Source organism: Zingiber officinale, chromosome 4B, assembly GCF_018446385.1.
Source record: "Zingiber officinale cultivar Zhangliang chromosome 4B, Zo_v1.1, whole genome shotgun sequence".
Classification (NCBI taxonomy): Eukaryota; Viridiplantae; Streptophyta; class Magnoliopsida; order Zingiberales; family Zingiberaceae; genus Zingiber; species Zingiber officinale.
The window spans coordinates 133373615-133400159 of record NC_055993.1 but is presented as its reverse complement, the minus strand read 5'-3'; the positions used below and the strand labels follow the sequence as shown (position 1 = coordinate 133400159).

At 33.6% G+C, this 26545-nt stretch overlaps 1 protein-coding gene across 4 annotated transcripts; it reads left to right on the top strand.

Moving 5' to 3' along the window:
• Positions 1-75: 75 nt before the first annotated feature.
• LOC121976839 (chloroplast sensor kinase, chloroplastic-like) lies at positions 76-26545 on the top strand. Of its 4 annotated transcripts, XM_042529213.1 has the most exons (10): positions 76-687; positions 2917-3090; positions 3178-3495; positions 8058-8123; positions 8194-8262; positions 8342-8434; positions 14190-14416; positions 20815-21088; positions 26069-26117; positions 26184-26545. In XM_042529213.1, exons 1-10 carry the CDS (start codon positions 277-279, stop codon positions 26315-26317), a joined length of 1815 nt encoding a protein of 604 aa, XP_042385147.1. In that variant the 5' UTR covers positions 76-276; the 3' UTR covers positions 26318-26545. The 4 variants fall into 4 exon arrangements, with proteins under 4 accessions (XP_042385147.1, XP_042385145.1, XP_042385146.1 ...); XM_042529211.1 differs by having other exon boundaries at positions 26069-26545; XM_042529212.1 differs by having other exon boundaries at positions 2920-3090; positions 26069-26544.

Sequence of the window (26545 nt, the reverse complement as noted above, 5' to 3'; positions counted from 1 at the left end):
ACAAAACCGTATACATCAATTTAGTTAGTTAGTTTGTTTTTTTTTTTCTTAAAGGATTAGGATTCTATTCTATTTTTGGGTTCCGCAGCACGCCCCGCCCGACTCGGTTGGAGACTTGGAGTTAGTCCGTCGGCACCGAGAGGCGGGGCCGTGGGCACCCGGTCAGAGGATAAGAACTGATGAACTTCTGGCGTTAGCTTCTCCAGCAAGCCAACCATTCGCTTCCTTTTCCAACTCCCCCGCTTCAAACCGTCATACCTCGCCTAGCTGTCGGCGATGCTGCTCTCCGCCACCTCGGCCGCCTACATTCCCCGCTGTTACAACATGGACCTCCACTTGGAAGCTCAATGCCATCTCGTTCACTCTGATCCCCTCCCTCCGGCCCTCGTCAGCCTCTCCCCTTATCGGGCCAAGTCGGGCCTAAGCCGCCAGCTTTCGCCAATCGCCCGAGTCCACTCTCATCCCGTTGTCCTGCAGTCCTCGCCCGATGCCGAGGTTCTGACCCCTTCCTCCGCCGCCGCTGTGGCCGCAGCCATCCGGCGTGCTTCGCCTTCGTCACCCGTGGAGTTCACCCGGCGAGTGGAGAAGCAGGGCGGGCTTGTCCTTCCGAGCTCTGACTTCCAACGCATTTGCTTTGATCAACTCGCTTTGTTTCGTATGGTCGTCGATCCCAATGTCATCTTGTCGGTTAGTGTATTTCTCTTACATAAATTATCTCATCCTCTCTGAACAATCTGAATTCTATTTGATAGTATCAATCTGCTGCTATTGGCCATCACGCACAACGATTCTTCTTTAGTTTATTGATGTAGTTTTTCGTAAGTGTTATAGTTCTAGTACATGTGGCTTAACTGCTACCTAGAATGTTTTGTATCTAAGTGTGAAACTTATTGACTTATTGTAAGTGAGAAAAGTCCATAGTTCAAAATTGAATGGGGGATCAAGTATGCCAAGCTTTAGTCACTAATTTACTGGCCAACCATAGATCGACAGTTAAATTGCATATCTTATAATATAATTTTACAATATAATATAATATAATTATTAATCTCATATTATATTTTATATTTAAAAATGTATCAAAACCATATTAGCAAGACACAATATTATTTCAGTCTTGAATCGAAACTCCTGCATGGCTCAAAATTGTAAACCTTGCATAAGATTATCAAGTACAACCACAAATCCACAAATTTAGGAAATAAAATTATAAGTTTGTCCATTTACGTCTTATTTATAATGTAGGATAGTTGGCCTTTGGCTAGTCCTTGATAAAACCACTCTGGATTTTTGTAGGCTGACCGTGGTTTGCTTGGTTCTCCGGTTATAACTATGATGAAGATAACCTCACTTTACCATCTTTTGAAACACTGGTTATGAAGCATAGTTTATAACCTAAATTTCTTTGTAGTTCCTTGAGTCAAAGAGAGATAAATAAAGACATTATATCAGTGTAAAATTATCTAGCAAGCACTTATTTCTTAGCATCAACATGATCACTGAGATAAGAAGATTTTCACCCTTCAATACTGTTTGCTAGTCACATGGAGGAGATAAAACAACAGAAAAAGAGAGGGAAAGCGCACACACACACAAAAGGATTAATGCTGGAGTTAGAGAAATTAAGATATTTCCATATTGTATACGTTTATTTATTTCAATTCTAGTTCTGTCAATCCAAGCCTAACTTTCATTGGCTAGCAAAGATTTATTTATAGACATGAAGAGAAACTAGTTCTAATATTAGATGTCCTAGGAGCAGTATTTAATCTTGAAAAATTATAGGATTGAGCTTGTTAGGATGTTTAAAGAACCAATCCTCCAATTCGATATTGGATTCGTGATTTTGATATTAATAAGGTATAACCGTCAGTGGACATGCATGACTTATTTTTATAACTTGTTGATCTTAATTTGACTTTCTAATTGCTATACACATAGAAAGCGAAGCAAGACTATATGACCAAAACTCAAGCATACCTAAGTGCGCCGAAGGTCAACATGATATAGTACCGAGATTATATCGAGGAGACCCAATTGGAGATCAGAACTTAGGCACTGAATGATATTTTAACCTTTTGTGTCTCAGCATAATTCTACATCTTCTGATGCATCTAGTATTGTTATTTTTCATAATTTACTTTAATAATCAATATCAGATAATCAAATAAATAATTTTTTATCATGTAATAACAAGATAAATGCATTGAATAATTGTTTCCATCAGTTAGCTCTTTTAATTAATCCAATACTGATTCTGTTTATATCAATCATCTCTAATAATAAATCAACACTGCATTTCTAACTAAATAAAATGGAAAATATAGGACAAAACATTCAGAATTCCTCTTGAAATATAAAACCTAAATTTGATATGAAGTTGATTTAGTTAAATATATCCTCCAACTATGAGAAGGGGAGCCTTAGCGCAACGGTAAAGTTGTTGCCATGTGATCAAAAGGTCACGGGTTCAAATCCTAGAAACAGTCTCTTGCAAAAAGCTGGGTAAGACTGCGTACAATGGATCCTTCCCCGTGACCCCCCATGACGGGAGCTTCGTGCACCGGGCTGCCTTTTTTTTTTTAATATCCTCCAACTATGAGAATGGAGCTTCTTTTTATTAAACCTTGAGCATTTTAAGCCAACCAACAACACACAAGATTATACTGATTAAACATACTTTTGTTTCTTCACTTAATATTCTGTTTAAATAGAATGCCTAAACTGTAAATGGACCTTTTTTTCATGGTTTCTATGGTTTTTTTTTTAAAAACTTTTCTACAGTATTGTGGTGAATCTCCATACTAGTTCTAGTTAAAATTCTTTCAATGTGATAAAAGACACCACTGCCTAGCATATTTTGCTTTTACTATCTTGTGGATGCTTTCTTTCTATTCATGTCATCATATATCTTAGCAGGTGTATGTCAGGCCAGCTGGTAATTATGTAATGGACCAGTTAGAACTACGTTGTGTTTCTAATTATCCAACAACTGATATGTCTGAAGGTGCAGACTGTGTGATATTAGTTGGCAACTTCAGTGTACCAGCTAGTTTACAGGCAGTAGAAGCTGCTCTCTTGAAACAGCAAGTATATTAGCTAAGCTGGCATCCAACATATTTTGATGATAGTTTTCCATTTTATCATCTGCTTATGGTTCATAGTGGTTGATTGTAGGCAGAGGTTATATCTGAGAGTAGAGCTATTGTTCTGCCTATGGTGAAACATCCATTTGTAGTCGGATTTCTGGTTGCAGAGCTTCCAAAGATGAATTTAGCCACAAGTGATAATCTGGATAATGTTCAAAAGGATGTGCCCTTTTATTCATCTGATGATGGCACTTTACCCAACACACCATATTCTAATAAGAAACCCTTGGAAATTCAAACTTTCAGAGAAGATCTAACAAAAGCTTGTGAACAATTTACAACTGAAAAAAGATCAAGAGCTATTATGATTTCTAGATCTTTAGCTACAGCATATGTGATGGATCAGGTATCTTCTTCTGTACTCTTTTTCTTTATGCAGTGTTTGTGTCAACAATAACAAAACTACAAAAGACATAAATCTGCCAACAATTTGGAGTTGGCACCATGATTTGTTATATAAAGTTATAGAAGAGAATACAGCTAACTAGTCAAACCAAGAGCCCTCAAAACTTTCCTCATTCCTTTTCTATTATTTTATATAAATCTTCCCATTTCACTCATACCACTAGACTTATTTGTTTTTGCCTTATCAACTGAAACCCTGCATTCCTTACATTATGCTTATACCACACCAAATAATTTTTCCCATATGGACACCAAACCTAGCTTTTGCGTTGATTCAAATAATAGGTATCTCTTATGGTTACATCACTTGTACATGCCACTAGATTAATTTTCAAATTATTATAAAAAATGTATAATCATAGAATTCAAAAATATTTCTATTTCTTATCTTTGAACAAACATTCTTTAAAGTCGTGCAAAATAATGAAATACTGACAGCTCAACAAGTATTTGAAGTGTTGAGCCCTGTCGGCCGTATGGGTGAAGTTTATTGTTCCTCCCACTGAAGCAAGAGAGGGAAAAAGAAATAAAGAAGAAAAACAAAAAGAAGGAGAGGAGGACAGCAAGAAGTTACTTGAGAGAAAGAGTGCAATTGCAGCGAGTGGGTGCTGTAGGTGGCGGGTATGATGAGGCATTTAGGAGGCTAGCAGTCATGGGTGGTAGGTGGCTAGCGTGGCTGCAAGCAACAGGCAATCACAAATGGCTTTGAGTGGGATGTGGGCGTGTGGGATGGGAAGGGATGAAGAAAAAAGTCTATATATTCAAATAAATAAATAATTCCTAACTTTATAAAAAGATAACTAGGCTAATTAAATATGATTGAACCTATCTTCTATATAAAATTGGTTTAATTTTAAATGATCAAAATAAATTCAAATCGAGTACGATTTGAACCCACTTGATCTTAATCACCATATCTATTTGATAAGCTTTATTTGACCCAATTCCAACTTTCACTCGTAAATGAATTAAACGTTCATGAGCAAGTTTGATGTTCATGTTCGTTCAATATAATTAAACAAGCATGAACAACTCATTAAACTAAATTAATAAATTTGAGCACTTGTTCGCGAACTATATTCATCAATAATGCTCTTATTATGGTAAATAAACAAACAAGCTCTTAAAATCAAGCTCACTAATCAACTAAACAAGCTTAAAAATATAAAAGTTTCAAACGACCAAATAAGTATGAATCGAGAGCTTGATAATATCTTAACGAACCAATCTTAAGTCAAGCTTAAATCAAGCTTAAGCCAAGTTTGAACCAAGTTCAAGCTCATAAAAAAAGAAATCAAGCTAAGTTTGAACAACTGTTTCAACGACTTAGTTCATTTTAGACTCAATCACCTTATCAAACAAACTTGAATAACATAAAGCTTGACTTGTTTACAACCCTAACTATAAAATTCAAAATATTAATCATTTTTTTAAAATTAAGATATAAAAAATTAGAAAAAATTTGGTATTTAACATCGATGTACATGTTTTTATGTTCTAACTTTGTTAATCGAAGAGATCGAGAGATTATGTGAACAAACAATAAGAAAACGATAGTTTGATGAGATTGTATCAAATTTCATGTCCTTGTTTACTTTAGTTTGAACATTAACAAATGCCTATAGTTTGGCATGTCACTTTAAATAAAAATGTTATTTAATTAAATTTAAAATTATTTTTTTCACAAATTTTAATTTATTTCATTGTGATAGGTATAAACTTTTAAAAAACTTTATTTTTAAATTTAAATGTAGTCTTAACAAAAAAAAACACTAAATCTGATTTCAAATTTAATTAAGTTGAGTCAAATTGAGTTATATATATATTTTAAATTTCATCATTATAAGATTAAGTAAATTTGATTAGAAATTTTAAAATCTAGTTTAATCTTAAAATATAATGTTTTTGGTTTTGAAATTTGAAAATTTTTAAATCTCTTTATTTTGTCTTATAATTACATATAGCAAACAAAATAAAATTAAAATTAATGATAGAATTTTAAATTATTTCAAGACATGTAACTTTGTGGTCATGAGTTTGATTCGCAGAAACAACCTCTTACAAGGTAAGGACACGTACAATAGACCCAATGTGGTTTGACCCTTTTTCGGGATCTCGCATTGGCGGAAGCTTGGTTCATCGGGTTACTCTTTTAAGATATCTAATAATTTTTAATTTAGGTTTTATCTCAGCAAATATAAAAATGATATTTAATGTTTAAAGTTTTTATGAAATGCTGATAAATAAATTTCACATAATTACATAAATATTTCAAACAAAATTACATCATAAAAAATAAAAGCTTCCCGGACCTTAAAATTCTGAAATTTGCTTCAATTTCACAAAATTTGAAAGCAAAAAAAAAAAAAATTCCAAATTTATAGAATACTTGAAACGTTTCATTTTTTGTTGCTCATTCAAGTGTTCTTCCTACAATAATTGAATAAATTATTATAAAATGTCTCATTTCTTGTTGCTCATTTAAGTATTCTACAAAGTTGAATAGATTATAAGTGTAAATTATTATAAAATAAAAGAAGTATAGAGTTTACAAGTAATTAAAGATAAAATTTTAAACTAAATGGATACATACATTTTTAATTCTAAAAATTAAGGTGACCAAATGAATCAATAAAAGTAAACAAAAGACTAAACATGAATCAACAATCTTATTACTTATTAATTAAATAATTAACTACAACAAAAAGTTAATTAAGAATTATAATTTATATTAAGTAAAATTAATTGTGTTAGTATTATTTATTTAATTAATTAAGTATCAAAACTATGTTGGTATGATATGATATTGAAACTTAGGGGTATCAAAAATGGACCTGACCCGTCAACCCAACCTGAGTTGACTCGAAAAATATCGATTAGGGTGGAAAGTTTTTGGGTTAGTTTAGGTTTAGGTTGGGTTCGGGTTGACCTGAATTTAGGATTTAGGATTTTTTTAGGGTTAAATCAAATTTTATTTTTAAAATTAAGATGCTTTACCTGCATAAATAGATCAAGATAACAATGATGAAATATTGAGATAAAAGTGAAGAATTATAAGGAAATAATATATTTTTTTTAGTCAGGCAGGTTATTCAGGTTGGTTAGGTTATTTGAGTTTAGGTTTAGGGTTTTTGGATTGAGTTCGGGTTTAGGTTGGGTTTTTTTATAATATTCTTGCTTCGACCCACCCGAACCCATCCAACCCACCCGAATTGACATCCCTATCGAAATTGGATTGTTCAAGTTAGATATTGAAACTCTAGCACGACCTGAGATTTTAAATCTTGAACTCAACTATTATATATTTAGGTTTATGCACCTTTCATATACAAAGGAAAGGTCTAGTATAGATCAATATCAATTTTGAAATCATGGTTTGAAATCTCGTATCGTGCCGGGTGAAATGGTTGAAATGTATCATTTTGGTAAATCACAGAAATTCAATACAACTTGACACCAAGGTTCAAAATCTAGAGTTGTGTCGTACTTTCAATCTTTGACCGGAAAGATATTGTTCTAGTATTGTGTTGACGCTTGGATGTATGATGCCGATGACAGATTGAAGGTTTAAGGAGGAAGGAGATGAACAAAAGGAAGGAGACCGTGTATTATCAAATTTCGATAATTTATCAAAATGATATGTTTCAACCATTTCGCTTGGGAAGGTACAAGATTTAAAACCATGCTCGGCACAAACTCCTTTCTATGCTTCATCTTTTTCCTCCAACTCCAATCCATTACTGCACATGCATCAAAACATGGATACGATACTGAAAGAGTATTGTTCCAATCAAAGATCAAAAGTTCATTTTCAACAACATGAAAATTATTAGTCGAAGGTTTCTGGGAATAAACTCTGAAGTTGACTTGTGTCCATGTAGCTTTCTTGTTTTTAACTGATTGGAAGTTTTGGTCAGACTGATTTTAGTGAATTACACTTCTTTATTGTAGGATTTATTTTCCCCTTCACTAATTGCTTTCTAGTTTAAGCATTAAAGATAATTCAATATGTTGTACTCGGTGTACTTCTTTTTCCTTTCTGTTATTGGATATACATAGCAGTTAAGGTTTCAGAAATTGTTGGGAATGGATCAATGGACCAGTTTATTAATTTATCTTTCATCAGTTATAAGATCTATCTATTGGTTAGTCTATTTTCATGCCAAATACCTAGATAAATCGTAGGCATCTACATGACTTGGTTTTCATTGAGGAGAGATTTAGCTTTGGACTGCACTTACTGCTTTCTGTAACTAGGAAGTGACCATGACAGCTGATTGGTTGCAGATGCACTAATGCTAGGCATAACTTGTCCTTTGCTGCCAGTGTCCTACCTAATCCAAATACAAGTTAAGGTTTGAAAGAGTTATGTTTGTTTATTTCCTTTTTTCATCGGGGAGCACGTTTTTACACTTGTATCATATTTCAATGTTATTATCTTAAAGGATTAGTCTTTTTTTGTTCAGTCTTTTACTTTGTTTTATTCTTTTTATCAACAAACAGAAAGGAATGCTTCTTCAACAGTCATCTTGGCAAAATAATGTCAGAATGAATCATCTGATTGAACAAGTCAGTCTTGTTCCACGTTGCTTAAATAACCTTGGTTTGGTCTATTACCTAATATTAATTGTTTTTACAGATTCGTGGTCCTCTTTCTAGTATCAGAGCTCTGACTAAAATGTTATCTGTTCATATAAAGAGAAGTGAGGTTTGTATTGTAATTTTGTTTTGCTTGCATCTTCTAGCTATTTGCCTAATAGGATTTTGTTTCCTATAATCTATTGCAGATTTCATATGATATTATTGAGGACCTACTTGTGCAAGGTGATCATATGAAAGATGCTTTACAACAGTTGCAAGACTCTGTCTACCTCACCAAGGTTAGTCTTGTCAGAGAACCCATGAAATGATCCTTCTGATGTTATGGTACTTCAGCCTGAGTTATGCTATGGTGTAAAAAAATGGGGATCTAAAATTATTTCCACCCCTTCTCTTGAGTTGACGATATCATTATTATGAAATATTTATGAGATTACAATGTTATAACATTTCAGTTTCAGGTGGAAATGACAAGCAGAGTGCAAGAAACAATATAGCAAAGCTGATTGGATCTCCATTGTGTGTATAAGACATGGATTTAAAAGTTTTAACACTACATGATATGGTCAAATTGGAATTAGATATTAAGACATGCTTGATTTAGCTTGAGGGTATTGCTTAGATATGGTACTTTGGTCCATGGTGGTCGGATGTGGACAATGGAGCTCACACTAGGTTTTATGAATATGACTAACTCATGTATTCACATATGACATGGGCGAAGTTTGTACGAACTTTATTCTAAACCTAGTTTTCATAAACTAGCTAAGGTGACACTATTTCTTGGTTCGAGTAGAACAAGTGAAACTTTAATTGACATGAGACTTATAAGGTGATGAGGCGAAGATGACTGATAGAATGAAGAGGTGGAGATAACTCTTTGTGGTAGTCTATCTTATAAGGTGATGATTTTTCTTTGTGAGGTGAAGAGGTTTTTCATATAAAGTGAAAAGGTGTTTTCATTAAGGTGAAGAGATATATTATTAAGATGAAGATGGTTTTCATATGGAGTGGAGGTTTTTCTTATAAGGAGTGAGATTTCTGATATGGTGAAGTTTCCTTTATGTTGTAAGATTTTTTTTAATATGAGTTAAAGAGGTGGTGATGTGTTTAGCAAAAATGAGATTTATTAAGGAGGTGATGTTTATAGATAAGGTGGATTTTGAGGATTAGGAAGGTTTTAAAATATGAAAAGTCAAGGGGAAGGAGTAGGAATCTCTCTCCTAAAATTTTCCTTATAATGACAACCAAGGCCTATATATAAGTCTTTGGGATAGGTTATGGTTATTTGTCAAGTTTAAACAACATAAATCAAACCTTATCCCACTAACTAGGGTCAGCTATATGAATCATCTACTCCATTGGGCTCTATCCCCTACTATCATAACAACATTTATTCATCTTCTAAGTACATATCCGTACTATTTTAAACGTGTCTATGGGAGTTTTCCTCAATAGGTGCAATCCCAACTTTCTATCTAATGTTCTCATTTCTTATCCGTCCGTTCGACTCTCATATTTTGCTTATGTTCTTGAGTCATAGCCCAACATTCAGCTCCATATAATATAGTTGGTCTAATCACTATTTTATAAAACTTTCCTTTAAGTTTTAGAGGTATTTTATAATCACAAAGAACACATGGCGCTCTCCTCCATTTCAACCATTTTACTTGTATTCTATGTAAGATATTTCTATTAACTCCTCCATCTTTTTAGAAAAATGATCATAAATATTAAAGCTCTTAGCTATAGACAACTCGTCATATTCTATCTTAACAATTGTCTTATTATATCTATTATTGCTAAATTTAAATTTCATATACTCTTTTTTTACCCTACTAACCTTAAAATCTTTCACTTTTAGTGTTTCCGTCAAAATTCGAGTTTAGTATCTACTCGACTTGTCTCATTTACTAAAATAATATCGGCAAAAAACATGCAACATAATAATGTTTCTTTGATGTGTCTAATGAATTCATCCATGATTAGTGTAAAAAATATAAGGACTTAGAACTAATTTTTGATGTAACCCTTGGGAAATATTTTGATTAATTGCGTTGAGTTTTCATTATATCCTCATACATATCTTTAATTATTTCAATATATGATACACTAACACCTTTCTTTTCTAGAATTCTCCACATAATTTCTCTTTGAACTTTACTTTTTCTAGGTCTATGAATACCATTTGTCTCGATACTTTTCAATTAGTTGCCTTAGATGTATAACTTCTATTGTCAATCTTTAATGCATGAATCCAAATTGATTTTCGGTCACCGTAGTCTTCTTTTTTAGTTTTTTTCTATTACTCGTTCTTTAAGTTTCATGGTATGACTCATTAGTTTAATACTTTTTTTCTATTAGATGTTGTTGCTCTAATAGCTCTTCAACTCTATTGAAGTTGACATCATTATTTGTGACTACTTACATTATATGTTTTACACTTATATCTTAAATTATATTATGTGTTAGTTGATATATGTAAGATACGTCATCATATTATGCAATTGCATTAATAGATTTGTTAAATATAACCATGCTATTGCAATATAGTTGAAAGTTGTTGATATTCACTTCTGTTAGTCTTGTACAACTATCACATATGAATATAACTCCATAAGGGCCCACTACTTGCATGATAGTATTTATGTTTTGATCTCTCCACTTGTTCGTTTAGGTATGGACTAGCAATTTAAAACTTTAAACACTATATTATAGTAGTATATATTATTTGTTGTATTAGGCAAAATTCATTTGACGTGTAAAATTTGACAATGTTTTAATCGAAGAATTTCTTCTTCTCCTTTGTCTAAGTATCACCAATGTTGGTGTACTTGCTATCCTATCTACCACATGCCTTTGTCTTGTGGAAGGTAAGAAATGACCAATGTTAGCTCGTGTGATAAGGGAACACAAACACTTACAGTTCTTCCTAATATAGTAATCGAACCAGTATCACCTAACACCAGTTCAGTCACTTCCTCTAGCACTAGCTATGCCAAATATTGTCAATGAAACAATTTTGGATGTGATCAAGTCTGTCTCTGCCAGCAAAGCGAAAATGATCTTCGGGTTGTGGGAATAATTGTAAATCCTGGGTACCAAAACACATGATTTTGGTAGAAAAGTGCGAACTTTTCTTGGTCTGCCCATTCTGTAATAGTATCTCAAGAAGTAAATAGCAAAAGTTAATGCAGTAGTCTTGATAATGTATCGGCTAAGGAATTATTATCTCCTTTAATATACTCCCATTGTATCTTGAGTCCTTTGTTGATTATAATATTGTAAATTTTAGCCAACGTTTTGTACTGAGGCCTTTCCTAACTATTTTAGTTTGTTGACCGTATTTGACTATGACTTCACAGTCTGTTCTAATAAGGATTTCTGGTTTATTGCAAATAAATAATCTAAAAGCCTCTAAGCAATGATCTCATAATCTAATGATGTCAGATATCCTTTTTCGTGGTATTTTCCTGAGGCATATCTGCATTAGGTTTCAGTTGATTTAAGCTCATATTTGGATGTTTTTGGGTATAAAATACCTCCCCATCCTATTTCGCAACCATATGTTTTAATAACTAAATAATCTGAGTCAAGAGGTAAGGTTAATTTGGGAATAGTTTTGACCAATTGCTTAATTTGCTGAACTAAGGCTATATCTTGTTGTTTAAAATATTTTTGTCCAGTCAAAGATGTCTTATTGTATAAAGGTCCGCTAATTTTTCTTATGTCTTTAAGGTATGGTCGTGCATAATTTAGAAGGCCTAGAAATGCTCTTAGAGTCTTAATATCTTCCATATTGTCCAGAAAGGCAAGAAGTTTAGCTGAGATATGAGGTTGTATTGTGATTTGTCCTTGGCCTATCTCGGCCCTAAGAATTCAATATGTGTTATTGCCAGTTTCATTTTATTCCGTGAAATGATAAGACCATGTTTTTTAAAGAGATTAAAAATTATGTGTAAATGGGCATAATGTTCTTGTTTAGTTTTGGAAAAGACTAAAATATCGTCTATGTAAACACAGGTAAATAGAGAAACATTTCTAAAAATATCATCCATTTTTCGTTGGAAGATTTGAGGAGCGATTTTAAGACCAAAAGGCATAAAAAGCCATTCAAAGTAGCCTTCTGGGCAGGAAAAAGCCGTCCATTCGATAGAGTCTGGGTGCATCCTTTACTTGCTAAAAGCCTGATTTTATGTCGAACTTTGAATACCATTTAGAATGTTGTATCTTATTCAAGAGTTGGTCTTTATCGGGTATTTTATAACCATCCTCCTGACAGTTATTATTTAACCTTTTGTAGTTAAAGACCATTCGAGATTGACCACGTTTTTGTTCGGCTCCCTTATTGACTATTAAAGCTGGGCTTCTATGTCGGCAGGTAGATCTCTGAATGGCGCCTAAGTGCAGTAATTGTTGGATATGTGTTTTACATTCTTCTGTTTCCCAATTTGTGTATCTTAAATCTTGCGCCTTTATGATTAGGTCAGGGTTATTTATTGCTAATTTACAATAGACTTTGTCGCGTTCCCAGTATTTGGTTGGATTGTCGTCAATAATTTCTAATTTTTCTAATCGAGAGATAATAGAGTGTAAATCTAGTTGATGGGTATTGATTGTCTGAAGCAATTGTTTTCGAAAGAGCAGATCCGTAGGAATATCCCAAATAGAAGAAATATTTATTGGGCTTGTCCAGCCAAGTGAGTCCAGTTTTCTTGATATTCAGAAAAAGCGAGTTTATATGTTGACAGAAGAGGAGACTGTTTGCAAGTCCCTTTGATAGTACACGGACAAGTGGTGTTAGAGGACTGAGTTTGGGCTTCTGTTGTATGTGATGGAGCAGTCAGAGGCTGAACTACAGAGGGATAATTGGAAACAATAAGGGCTACTATTGGGGTAGAAAGAATAGAGCATAATCTTTAGTAAGCAGAAAAGCTCGGTCTGGTGATGTGAGAAAATTGAGACCCAAGATAAGGTTATATATATATATTATCTTATACAAGTATAATATTATAATATAATAATAGTCATGGAGGGTTAAGGGTTATCCCTCCATGACTCACAAATAGGAATTGCAATTTCTACAAGCCTATCAAAACCTCGTGCATTGTTGCCGCCACGTTCATGACTCGTGATTGCCAAATCCAGAAGTTGGTAGGCTGACAACTTCTATAATTCTACTTGACACCTTATCTAAGTCCTCCATTACGACTAAGTCATTGGATTTGACAGTCTATCTATTTGGAGACTTCCACTTTTGCCGATGCTCGAAGCTCCTATGATTTTTTTTTTTTTTTTTTGCTTTCTTCTCTTTAATTTGAGATATTTATAGCTTCTCAATCTTCTCTCACTCTTCCCCATGACCAGCAAAGTCCATCGTCACTTCAAGATTCTGGATTCCCTATGAGCTGACTAGGACAAAGCCTAGTACCACAAGGTCCTATACAACATGGGTAGTACTATTCCGAAATGGGCGACACAATGGTTTAACTTTGTGCTGCTTTGTGTTGTGTGTCGTCCTTTGCCCAGAATGAAACATTTTGATCGTGCAAGGTGACAGGGTTTGAAATTTTAATCTATCCTAATTTCACAACATATCTTTAGCTAGATCCAAATGTGAAGTCATTAGTAAATTCAATCAATAGTCAATCTTGTTTAAAATTTAAACTATTTGGAATTATTTAATTCATCTCGAACAATTCTTGAACCATTAATTACTATTTTCAGCTATCTACTTTTCTCACATATTCATATTTAAAAATAGTTATAGATTATTATGAAATTTCACCAAATCTGTACAAATTAATTTAGTCAACCTTTACTTTTACTACACAAATAGTTTCTAAAATTAATTTCTTTTCTAGGTTATTAAATTGGCATTAATTTTAGTTCAGCATGCTTTTTATCCAATTTGATTCAAAAGTGATCTTATTAACTTGATTTTCCTTCCACTATGAAATTAGGATTTTAGCAAGTAGGTACTGCTTTCTTGCACACCATGGAATGATTCTAATGACTGTTTTGGGTTTTTTCCAGGTTAACATAGCACGATGCAATGAAGAAACACTAAAGAAAACCCTTGATTTAAAATCCAGCCATCCTGAATTGTTGAGATCACTGCCATCTGATAATGGCTCAAGTGTAATTAATACATATAGTTCACAGAAGGAACTACTACCATTATCACTAAGTTCTGGAAAGAAGGATCTAGAGATGCCTATGCCACCACTTTGGCTTGTGCCACTGCAACAAAATAGTATCAGGTACTTCATTGCATTGAGTTCCAAAGCAATTTTGAATTGTGCATTTGTATATTCAGTTGAGCTAAAATCATAGTTCAGTCATGAAACTTTCTTTCAAAATTGTTTGCACTGTCAGGAAACTACCGTCTTTAGGAAATTTATAAATGGATCAAGATTTAAGATCTCAAACCAGATTATGATTCTATTTTAGTATCATAATAGAGGGATAAATACTCTAGTCCTCTATATTAAATAAAGGAACGTATAAAATTGTGCAAATTATAGGATTATTAAGCAAATATGTCATACCATAAAACTTTATGAAATAGTGATAAAAAAAATTAAGGAGACCAAGGTGATCGAAATCTATTTGGATTTATAGTTGAAAGATCGATGATAAAAGTTATACATCCCTCAGACAATTACAATTAATTGAAAACTATCAAAAAAAGAAACAAGACTTACACATGATATTAATTGACCTAGAAAAAACTTATGAAAGAGTCTTTTGGAAAATTATATGGAGTTTTTTTTATAAAAGAAAGATGGTAGCATAGCATATATTGAAATAATTAAGGATATATACGAGAATATAATGACAAGAGTAAAAACTCCAGACAAATTAAGTAAAACCTTTCCTATATATAGGATTGCATAAAGGATCAATTTGAAGTCTATGTTTGTTTTGATTAGTCATGGATGAACCGGTCAATGAGATATGTTAAGAGTAAATATATAGCTTGAATTTTGATAGAAAATGATGGAATAAAAAGTTTTAGGTTTAGTAGAATAAAGATAGAATATATAAAATTTAAGTTTAGTAAAATTAGACGTATTAAAATAATTATTAAGATAGAAGATTACGAATTATCTGCAATTGAGAGCTTAAGTATCTATGATGGAGGAGTTGATAGAGTTTTACATAGGATATAAGTAAAATGACAGAGGGGATTAAGTGTTTTTGTGATTGTAGGATGCTTGTAAAGATTAAAGGTAGATTTTACAAAATGACGATTAGACTTGCTATGTTATATGGAGTTGAATGTTGGACTATGAATGAGTACACGAACCAAAAATGAGAATAACAAAGATGAGGATGTTGAGGATGTGCGGACATACGAAGATAGAGAAGATAAGAAATAAAAATATTAGAGAAAAAGTTAGGATTGCGCCTAGACCTAACCACGGTTTGGAACCGACAGTTCGAAACTGCAGTTCGACGGTTCTTGGCAGGTCGACCCTTAACCTTAACCGCCCAAGATGGTTACGGTTCATGGTTCATCACGGTTCGCCACGGTTCAAGATTATTATATTAAAAAAATTAAAAATTATTTAAAAAAAGGGCCTGCACTTATTTAAGTTGCCTACGTATCCCCTTAGGGTATAGAGGAATCAAAGCGCACATAGTTCTTGTACATTTTTACCCTTTTACATTGTCACTCACTTCCATTTCCCGTTCATGTTGTATTCGCTCCTATCAAAATCTTCAACTTCGTCATCTGAAAGTTGCATTCCTTAAATTCTTTTCTTGACTCTAGTCTAATCGTCCAGTAATGCTTGGGCTTCCAATGAGTCGGGAGACAAAGTTGATCGTTGTTCATCTAATATGTTATCGCCGACACTGAACGTCTGCTTTACAGCGATAGTTGACACTGGACAAGCTAAAATTTCGTTGGCGATCGGAGAGGACAGGAAAGCTTTAAGCCTTCTATGATCACCACTTTAAGATATCGAAATTTTTGATATCTGCTTCATCAAAATCAAAAGAAGTCGTAAAATAATTCTCAAGTTCTTGTGCGGAACTTGAGGATCCTCGTGGACATTTCATCCGTTCTTTTACTAAAAGTTTTACTTTTGTAAGTTTTAAATTACTACTAGTAGTTTGTTGTATTTTAGAAATATTAATTTGTGTTCCATATTTTGCATAATATTGATTATAAATATCATATAAATAAATTCTAACATTATATATAATATTAACTGGATCAGGAGAAGAAGAATCTTTAATTGGAATTAAAACGTCATAATATAAAGTTAACATTTCTTGTAAAACTTTTAATTTAAATCTAGGATCTAAAGCAAATGTAATTAAATAAATTTCAGAAATAAAATAAAAATATTTTTTCCATTTAGTTTTCATTGCTAAGATGCAAGAAGATAAAGATTCATTATTAATATGTTCATTTAAAACTAATACTATATTAGAAAATTTTTCTAAAACTAATTGAGTAGTGGGATAATAAACATCGGAAAGTTGTTCGGTTGCATCATTAAATACTTTTAAAATTTCATAAATACTACTACAAATATTCCATTATTGTGAAAATAAATATATATTAGTATTAGTATTTTGTGCAAAAAATGAACATAATAATTCTTTATATTGAAATGAATCTTATAATAATTGCTTTGTTGAATTCCAACATGTTGGTACATCACGTGGAACTTTATTAGGTCTCATTTCATTAGTTTTACAAAACTTACCCCATTGTTTCATTATAGATGGATGAGACCATAAGTAAGAAATTGCAATTCTAATTGGTTTAATATAATTTTTTAAAATTTTTAATCCATCTTGAACACATAAATTTAAAACAAGACATACACAACGAATATGAAAAAATAAACCACCGATAATAGGTTGACAAATAAATTTTAGATCATTTATACAAGCGGTATTAGAACTAGCATTATCTAATGATATTGAAAATATTTTATGAGTTAATCCATATTCTTCTAAAATTAAACATAATAATTGTGCGATGTTATGAGCATTATGCGATTCATCAAAAATTCTATAAGCTAACAATCTTTATTGGAGGTTCCAAGAGTTGTTGATCCAATGGCATGTCACACCCATATACGAATGTGTTTGCCAATGATCACTTCAAATATCGGAATATAAAGAAACTTTATTATCTAATTTACTAAATTCATCCATTAAATTCTTTTTTCCTGGTTTTATTAATTTTTAATTGTACGAGTAAGTGTAGTCCTAGGAACACGTTTAACACATGGATTAAGAGATTCTTTACAAAAATCTTCAAATGTGCATTTAGATCTAAAACTAAAAGAAAGATGTTCTACGGAAACAAATTTAGCTAATAATTCTCATAATTTATTATCCGAATATAAAAATAAATCGGAATCAGTACTACCACTAGTTGAAGAAAATCTTGATGATTGTATTTAAGAACGACCGAGTCCATATTCCGTCGGGTGATTTGTTTCTACATCGTTTCAACGACCCATAGCTGCCGCCGGTTTGGAATTTGTAGGAAGCATTACAGTGCTTACATTTTGCACACATTTCTCCTGACGAAAGAGTGACCTTCTCTAAATGTTTAGTGAAAATAGAAGACTTTAGAGGAGGAATTTCCCGAACCTTAGAAGTAATTGCATCGGTATTTCCTTGTGTTTCAGGTGTCGGATTCGGAAGGTGCTTGATCTCATCATCGGTGGATTGAATGTTGGGGTCCTCCTTCCGCGGATTCACTATTTCCTTTCCCTTCCGAGCTTGAGATGATGCACCTCCACGACTTCCTTCCATTGTAATTGAAAATTGAAAACGAAAGTACGTAGAAATGAAGACGAAAACGTATAGAGAATACGAAATTGAGATTAAGAGTAGAGAAGATGTGCGTGAAAATGATGAAATGAGAGCTCTATTTATAGAGTTTGGATAATAACGAATACTAAACCATAGCCATTGATCAAAAAATGGTTAAATGATCATAACCGTTGAAAAAAATATCAAAAAAACCCCACCCCTCTCTCATCGGCTAGGAACCGCCGATTCAACGGGTAAAAAACAAAAACAAAAAAAAACTAGTTGAACCAGTGGGCTGAACCGGCGTTAAACGACAATCCGCCGGTTTTGCATTTAAGGAACCGGAACTGCCAGGCCGGTTTTGGTTTGGCTCGGCGAATCTGGTCGACTAGCAACCGGCCCGTTGACCCGGTTATGGCCCAGGCCGGGTCCGAACTGGACCCGGCCTGGGATAAGGTCTAATTGCGCCAGTTGAGGGAAAATTCAGAGAGATGTGTTTGAGATAAAATAGATATGTAGATAAAATAGATATATACGTAAACGACCAAGAAATGCCTCAGGGATGTGAAACTATGATAAATACGCATATTAATCAAAGAAAAGGGTGACCAAAAAAGACTTGCTTAGTAATGATAAAATAAGAAAAAATTCATTTAAACATAGATAAGGATATAGTAAGTGATCGAGTCTAATGGTGTAAAAGGATCCATATAGTTGACCCTACTTAGTGGGATAAATGTTTAGTTGTTGTTTCCTAAAAACTATAGGAGCTTTTCTTTTTTTGTGACTTTTAGTTGTGTGGGCTTTAGTTGAGTTTGGGATTAAGATACGAGAATGTTTCGGTTGAGATTCGAGTAATAGAAATTGGATAAAGAATTGAGATGCTTATGGTGGATTTCTTATTTAATCAAGTAATGAATTCTCAACCTCAATAGTATTCCATTATTCTATTATTTGATTATCCTCATTCTGAATGAAGCCAATATCAAATGGCTCCAAGCCATCGGATGCTTTTTCTTCTTTTCTTTTGTTATGATTCTTAATTAAAGATGCATATTATAGTGAACATAAGCCATCTTCTCAAAACAATGATAAAAAAGGTAATTTCACGCTTTTAAATAAATAGGTGATAAAGCAGATTAATAAGTATTAATAAATTGTTTTATATTTATAGACATCTAAACATGCACGACATAACAAAAGGATTTTCAAAAGAGCCAAATCCAAATCAAAATAATCGATTCATTAATAACATCATTAATCCTTAATTTGGCTATAATCTTGATATTACACTTTTTAGGGTGGCTAGGAGATTATCGTTTGTGGTTAGGTTGAATGAAGCCAAATTAAGATGACAATACAAATTAATCAAATAGATCTTATTAATAACAACAACCAAGCCTTTTCCCACTAGGTGGGGTCGGCTGTATGAATCCTTTTACGCCATTGAGCTCTATCTCCTATTATATCATCATCTATATTTAAATAAATTTTATCTCGTTTTATTGTTGCTAACCAAGTCTTTTTTGGTCTTCCTCTTCCTCGTTTAATATGCATGTTTATCATAGTTTCACATCGCCTAACTGGAGCATTTATTGGTCGTCTAAGTACATGTCCGTACCATCTTAAACGTGTCTCTCGGAGTTTTTCCTCAATAGATGCAACTCCGACTTTCTCTCTAATGCTCTCATTTCTTATTTTGTCCATCTTCGTATGCCCACACATCCACCTTAACATCCTCATCTCTGCAACTCTTATCTTCTGCTCGTGTGCTCGAGTCATAGCCCAACATTCATCTCCATATAACATAGCAGGTCTAACTGCGGTTTTATAGAACTTACCTTTAAGTTTAAGAGGTACTTTACGGTCACATAAAACACTCGACGCTCCCCTCCATTTCACCCATCCTGCTTGTATTCTATGTAAGACATCTCTCTCAATCCCTCCATCATTTTGTAAAAATGATCCTAAATATTTAAATCGCTCGGTTCCAGGCAACTCGTCCTCTCCTATCTTAACAATTGTTTCATTACTTCTAATATTGCTAAACTTAAATTCCATATATTCTGTCTTTAATCTACTAACCTTAAAACCTTTCCCCTCTAGTGTTCCCTCCAAGATTCTAGCTTAGCATTTACTCCTTCACGTGTCTCATCTACCAAAATAATATCATCTGCAAACAACATGCACCACGGTACTGTGTCTTGAATGTGCGCATTGAGTTCGTCCATAATTAGTGTAAAAAGATAGGGAAAAACATGCACCACGGTATTAAAAATAGATCTTATTAATAATTGATATAAAAAAGTTTTATTTTGGAAAAAATGCATACTTATCAAATGAATATCTTTTCCCCTTTGTTCGTCTCATCTTTCATTTTTATAGTATTGCATAAATTAAGTGGTAGAGATTCCCCATTTACGGTTTCTTGTTCATGTTGACCTTACAACAGAATAACAAACACGGGCTCTATTGTTATAAAAATGTCTGAAATATAAACTTACAATCTAGCCAATAGAATATTTTTGTGCTACATTACATGGCTTGGTTTCTTCAGGAGAATCATTATGACTTAGAGAACATCTGATGTTGGTGTTCTTTGTATGACTTATATAACTTTTTTATTTCAATTTTCTTTTCTGTTATGTATTTTTAGGAATCTAGGGCTTTTACACTCTCGCTTTCCTAGCCCTCCCTACAGCTTGAAGTTTGTATTCCAAAAGAGTCTTATTCTATCGATTTCCCATATTATAAATATACTGTATCAGAAAGCTTCACTAAATAGTCCAGGTGAAATTTGTCTTTGATGTTTATGGTCTGTCACAAGCTAGTTCAGGTGACATTTGTCTTTGATGTTAATGTCAGGCAGACCATGCATTGTCTCAGATATATTAGAAGATCTGGTCGGGGTTGCATTGCCTCTGGCCATCAGGCAGCAAAGAGGATTGGAGCTCAATGAACTTTCTCAGTTCCTAGAAGTTGCTGTTGAAGAGTCTTCTTTACGACAAGCACTTAGTAATCTGATAGAAGGGGCTTTATTGCGTACACAGATTGGTGGGAAAGTTCAGATATATGCAGCTGAAGCACCTGCTGGCGGTGCTTTAGTCATAATCGATGATGATGGTCCTGACATGCATTACATGGTAAGTATAAAGTTGTCTTTTCAATTTTTCTTCCTTCAGAGTTTTGAGTTACCATTTTTTTATTATTTTTCTACAAGGGCGAGGGTCGATATGTCCATCGACACAAACAATAGATCTACAATTTTCCTTAGTTATTTTAGTTACAAAATGGACCATGGTTTGAAATCTTATATCATGCCTGGTAATATGGTTGAAACCTATCATTCCAATAAATTACTTAAACTCTATACTATTTAGGAGATCTCTCTTATGTTGGTGTGTCAATCATGTTGATAAGTATCATGTTATGTCGACACTTAATATCTCTTGGCATGCTATAATGAATGCTATGATGAATTGTAATTGTGTAGCTTGTGTTTGTACAACACAATATCAAAATTATATCATTTTAGATGGGGCATAAAGTTCAAACTTATATACGCGGTCATCATCTTTCTTCTTTCCATCATTTCCTTCCTCCTTCCACTTTCAATTCTTCACCGACACTAAGTCAAAACTTTGTCTTGAGATTTTGAACCTTGAACGCATTAAAATTGCAAAATATCTCATATATTGCAGATTGTTCTTTGGGCATTCATGTAGAAGTAATTATTGGAGACTTAACATGAGAGGTAAAAAAAAGAGTTATCTATATGCACCTTTAGGTATCATGTAGATAGAATAATACCTCTTTGAGTAACATGATAACTTCTATTAGAATGTCAATTTTGGCATATGTTTATAGTTTTGGAATATTGTTGTATTTTGAACTTCTTAAATATAATGAGGAAGAGCTACAAAAAAATAAGTGATAAATGCAATTTAAGGTATCAAGTATGTAGAGTAAAATCTATAAATGGGATAATTTCTATTAGAATGACAATTTTGACATATGATTTTATTTGGGATATTATTAAAATTTTGAGTTCTAAAGAAATTAGGGAGGTCAGGAGGGCTATGAAGCTATGAATGACGGAGATGAGTGGCAGTGACAAGATTGTCATTGATCTGGGTTGCAAAGTCTCAGTTATGGCAAATCTAGGGATTTGAGCAATGATTTTTCCAACACTAAGGGCTTGTGTGTGGTTGTGGTTGCAATAGGAGCCTACACAAACTTTAGTTTTGCATCTGAGGCGAGCAATATAGTAGTAGAGTCGAGAGGTGGAGAACATCTACAATAGGAGAGAACAAACAAGAAGGTTTCAATGTGATCTTCTTCAATGGTGAAAGAAGTGGAGGCTAGATTGGCTCTCCAGCAATGATGCAATGTTGAAAATCTCCAAAGTGGTGAGATTGGAGGAGAAGTGTCAGGCGAGCCATGCGTGATGCAACCCTCATGGAGAGGAAAGACTTCTTTGGGTCAGGAATCAGAAAGAGTGTATGCAGAGGTGCTTTAAATCAGGCATGGGAGAGGCTTGCTAGATTAGAACAGGCATGACCCCTAATGCAAGTAATGGGAGGAAAGGATATATCGGCGATAAGGATTGCTTTGCGGATCAATATACTACAACCTTGCGGTTCATTGGAGAGAAATATCTCTAGTGGATTTGTGAGGGCTGAATCTGGCATTAGATGCAGGTGTGAGGTGTTGATGACTCCCCTTTCGGTTCTAGGAAAAGTGGAAGTTGATGATAGGCACAGGAATAATCCTCTGTTTGTTCTAGCAATTAGGGAGAGGAACAAATGTGATCTTGTCTGGCTCAACCTCTATCACAGGTGGAGAATATAGTAGGGCGACACTTCAAGATGGACTACCAGATTGATTCTCAATGAAGAAATTGACTATCATGATTGAGAGGATGGTGATTGAACTAGGAACATGGCTTTGGAACTAATTGATGTGGCATGAAAAATCACACCAACAACGAACTCAAACTTATGAGAACCTAATGAGGGAAAATATTTTAAATCAAAAGATGTTTTATTATATGAAATCTAAAACCCTTTTAGACCAAATCCTGTAATTGTAAAGATAGGACTAACTTGTCCTAAAAATCACACAAACTCTAAAATTTTCAAAAAATCTCTCAATTTAAAATAAACTCGTAAAAATTAAAAAATCTAAACTTTTTAAAAGAGACTATAAATTTTGTGAGCTTGGTAGGGGCTGTTTGTTCGCTGAAGGAGTTAGGGTTGTAAATGAACCGAACGTTTGTGAATAAGTTTGGTGTTCGGCTTGGTAAGTGCTTGTTTATATTTGTTCAATATACATAAGATCAATTAAATGAACAAGTTTAAACAACTCGTATAACTAAACGAATAAGCTTGAACGCATATGTGTTCAGCTCGTTAACGTTCAACATGTTCATGAATAACGTTTGTGAACTATGTTTATCAATAAAACTCTTATCAACTTATTAAATAAATAAAAAATCTTTCAAAATTAACAAACAAATTTGTATTATCAAATTCAATAACTAATCAAACAAGTTTAAAATGTAATAGTTTCAAACAATCAAACAAGTTTAAATTGAGAGCTCGATAACATCTAAACGAATGAAGCTCAAACCAAGCTCAAGCTTATAAAAAAGAAACCAAGTCAAGCTCGAACAATCATTTTAACGGCTTGGTTCATTTTAAGCTCAGCTCGGACTTGACCACTTTATCAAACAAGCTTGAACAACACATTGCTTAACTCGGCTTGACTTGTTTATAGCCCTTCAGAGAGCTCACTGGGTTGTTGGTTCTCCTAAGTATTTGATTAAAGGAGGAAAGAGAACTCTTCGATGGATGAGAAAATGAGCAAAAAATGATCTGTGGACAGCTGTCGTTTCTTTAATTTTACTAGAAAATGGAGAAAACTATCTCAAGTCTCATGCAATCCATGCTTTAGCTGGTCTATTTTTCAAAGTAAACAAAACATAAAGATAACCTAGATAAAAATAACCTTTATCTAAAGCATGCTATAGGCGCTCAAAATTCTTAGTCTCCTCAAAATGATCATGGCATAAAGAATCAAAAAGCTATGCAAATAATATGTTTGGTATTATAAGTGTGAGGTATTCAAATTTCCTAACCAATATTCTGTACCTTCTTGGATCAATTAAGAGCTCCCTTATGGATATCAACTGGTTTAACTTTCAACATGTTCATTTTCTTTAGGATATCAATGCATACTAATAGATATAATAGATGTCCTTTTCTTAGCAAGCCACTTCCTATACCAAGGAAATACTTGGAGCATTCAAATCCTTAGTTTGAAAGTGTTAATAAAAGATTTCAACCTTGTGTTGCCTACGTAGTTATCATCAAGTACCAAATTGTATGTAACAAAGGGCAGTGAGTGGGTTAGGATGAAAGGGGTCACCCTTGAGCGAAGGAACATTAGGGTGCAAGCTCTTGAAGGTGGTCGAAAGCGGAGTTCCTTGTTCCTAATTTATTTTCGGATGCATTTTCTAGCTTGTCTTCAGATGGACTTTCTCCTTTACTCCAACTATTTATGCCCGTGATGGCTATCTTTATTATAATATCATCTGTGATAGCATTATCTTTATTATAATATGGAGAATGCCTTCCGATGAAATATTGAGTGATCTGAGAAGTTTCTAATTATCATAGACCACTTTCTCGAGTTATTATGTCCTGGTCTGCATGCATACTTATTGAAGTATTGTGGTGGAAGACATTCCTAATATCCAACTAATGAAGGTGTCTTAAATATAGATGTCAAGGTCAGAAATAGTCTGAGAAAATCTTAACCATAGGTGAAATGTTGTCCAGTTAATTCATTCTATAAATCAACTTTTAGTTTAATCACTAATGTAGCCTTTGTTCTGTCCTTAATGTTACTAGATGATTGTTATGAAAACCCATGTTTAACAGATAATGGGCTTGCCAAGAGTAAGATATAGTAACTTCTATATAATTTTACAATGTGTTTTTGTAAGCAGCATGCATCTCCTTGACTGTTGCTTGTCTCCACCTAGCATGAAGAAAATCTTAGGAACAAAGTGTGGAGCTAAGGAGAAATAAGAGAAATAGCTTAACTGTAAGTACCTTTTTGGACATCAATCGGAAAATCTAAATAATTAGATGTTAAATTTAAAACATGAGCTGGTGTTGGATGAGTGTGGAGCCAAGGAGAAATGAAGGCAGAACAATAAATAAGAAATGGGATAAGAGAAGTAGCTTAACTGTAAATACCTTTTTGGACATCAATCGGAAAATCTAAATAATTAGATGTTAAATTCACAACATGAGGTGGTGTTGGATGAGCAGTATATAACCTTATGGTGTTTGTAATTTTTACTTGTTGAGACTCTAGTGCTGACAGTCCTGCAAGCAAATTAATAGAATGGACAAAGGTGATAGGGACCGAAGAACTTCATTCACAAGGCATGAGGAGTTTAAAAAGGAGTGACACGAAAGGTTACATTAATAGAGATTAATGCTTGTAATGCAAGAGGTTTAGGTGAATTATCGTGAATATACACTTAGATATGAGGAGGATCCAAGTCATTATTCTCAACCTGATAGGCTGACAACCTTTACTTTCATGTCCTTAAATGGTGTGCCAATGATCACATAAGCCTGTGAGTCTTGGCTATTGCATTGTAGTCTTTCTCTGATTCTTTTTTTCCTCTCAATCACTTCTGGTTGATCCACACTTATGCTGGTCTCTAAGCATGAAATGTAAAGTGTGGATTTAATTGGCTCTGGATAGCTAACTTCAGACTATGTCGAGAACCTCATGTAGTTAGCTTCAAATAGTTGGGACTTAGGACATGGTTAGCTTCAAATAGTTGGGACATACGCTGTTGTATATATTATTCTTCTGCAGTTTACACATACACTCTTCATAACATGTGGCATGAACATGTCGAAACCTCTTTTGTTTGAAATCTTTTTGTATTTGAAGTTTATTCTATTTCATTTATATCTGCAGCGTTTAACACTAAATTTCTTCTTTCAAGTGTGATAAGAGTCTGTTCCATGTTCATATATGTTCCCTTCATGTAAAACTTGATTTGCCTTATATATCTATTTCTACATTGCTTGCAGACCCAAATGCGTTCACTTGCACCTTTTGGAGCGGAGCTTGTTTCGGAAGGTATGGTCGAAGACAACATAACCTGGAACTTCATTGCAGGACTGACCATTGCTCGTGAAATTCTAGAGAACTATGGGTGCATTGTACGTGTAAATTCCCCCCGAATCCCTGATGCTGCCTTCAGTACTGGGGGGACTCGGATTGAAATTTGGTTTCCCGCCTTGCAGTCGAATTCGATGGACCAAGTTGAACAACTGTAGCAAGTTTCTCCAAGTACACTTTATTCATAGCGAAATCGTTTCAAAGTACACGGTCACTAAGAAATTGTTATGATGTCCTGTTGATGTTTCATATTTTAATTTCATGAGTTTTTGTTGCTTTGAAATGTTAAAAGATTGGTAAAGAAACACAAAAGTATGTTCGGATTGCTCGTCAGCAGTGCTGAACATGCACTCAAGCCAAAATTGTTTAACTTCTAGTTTTGAAAA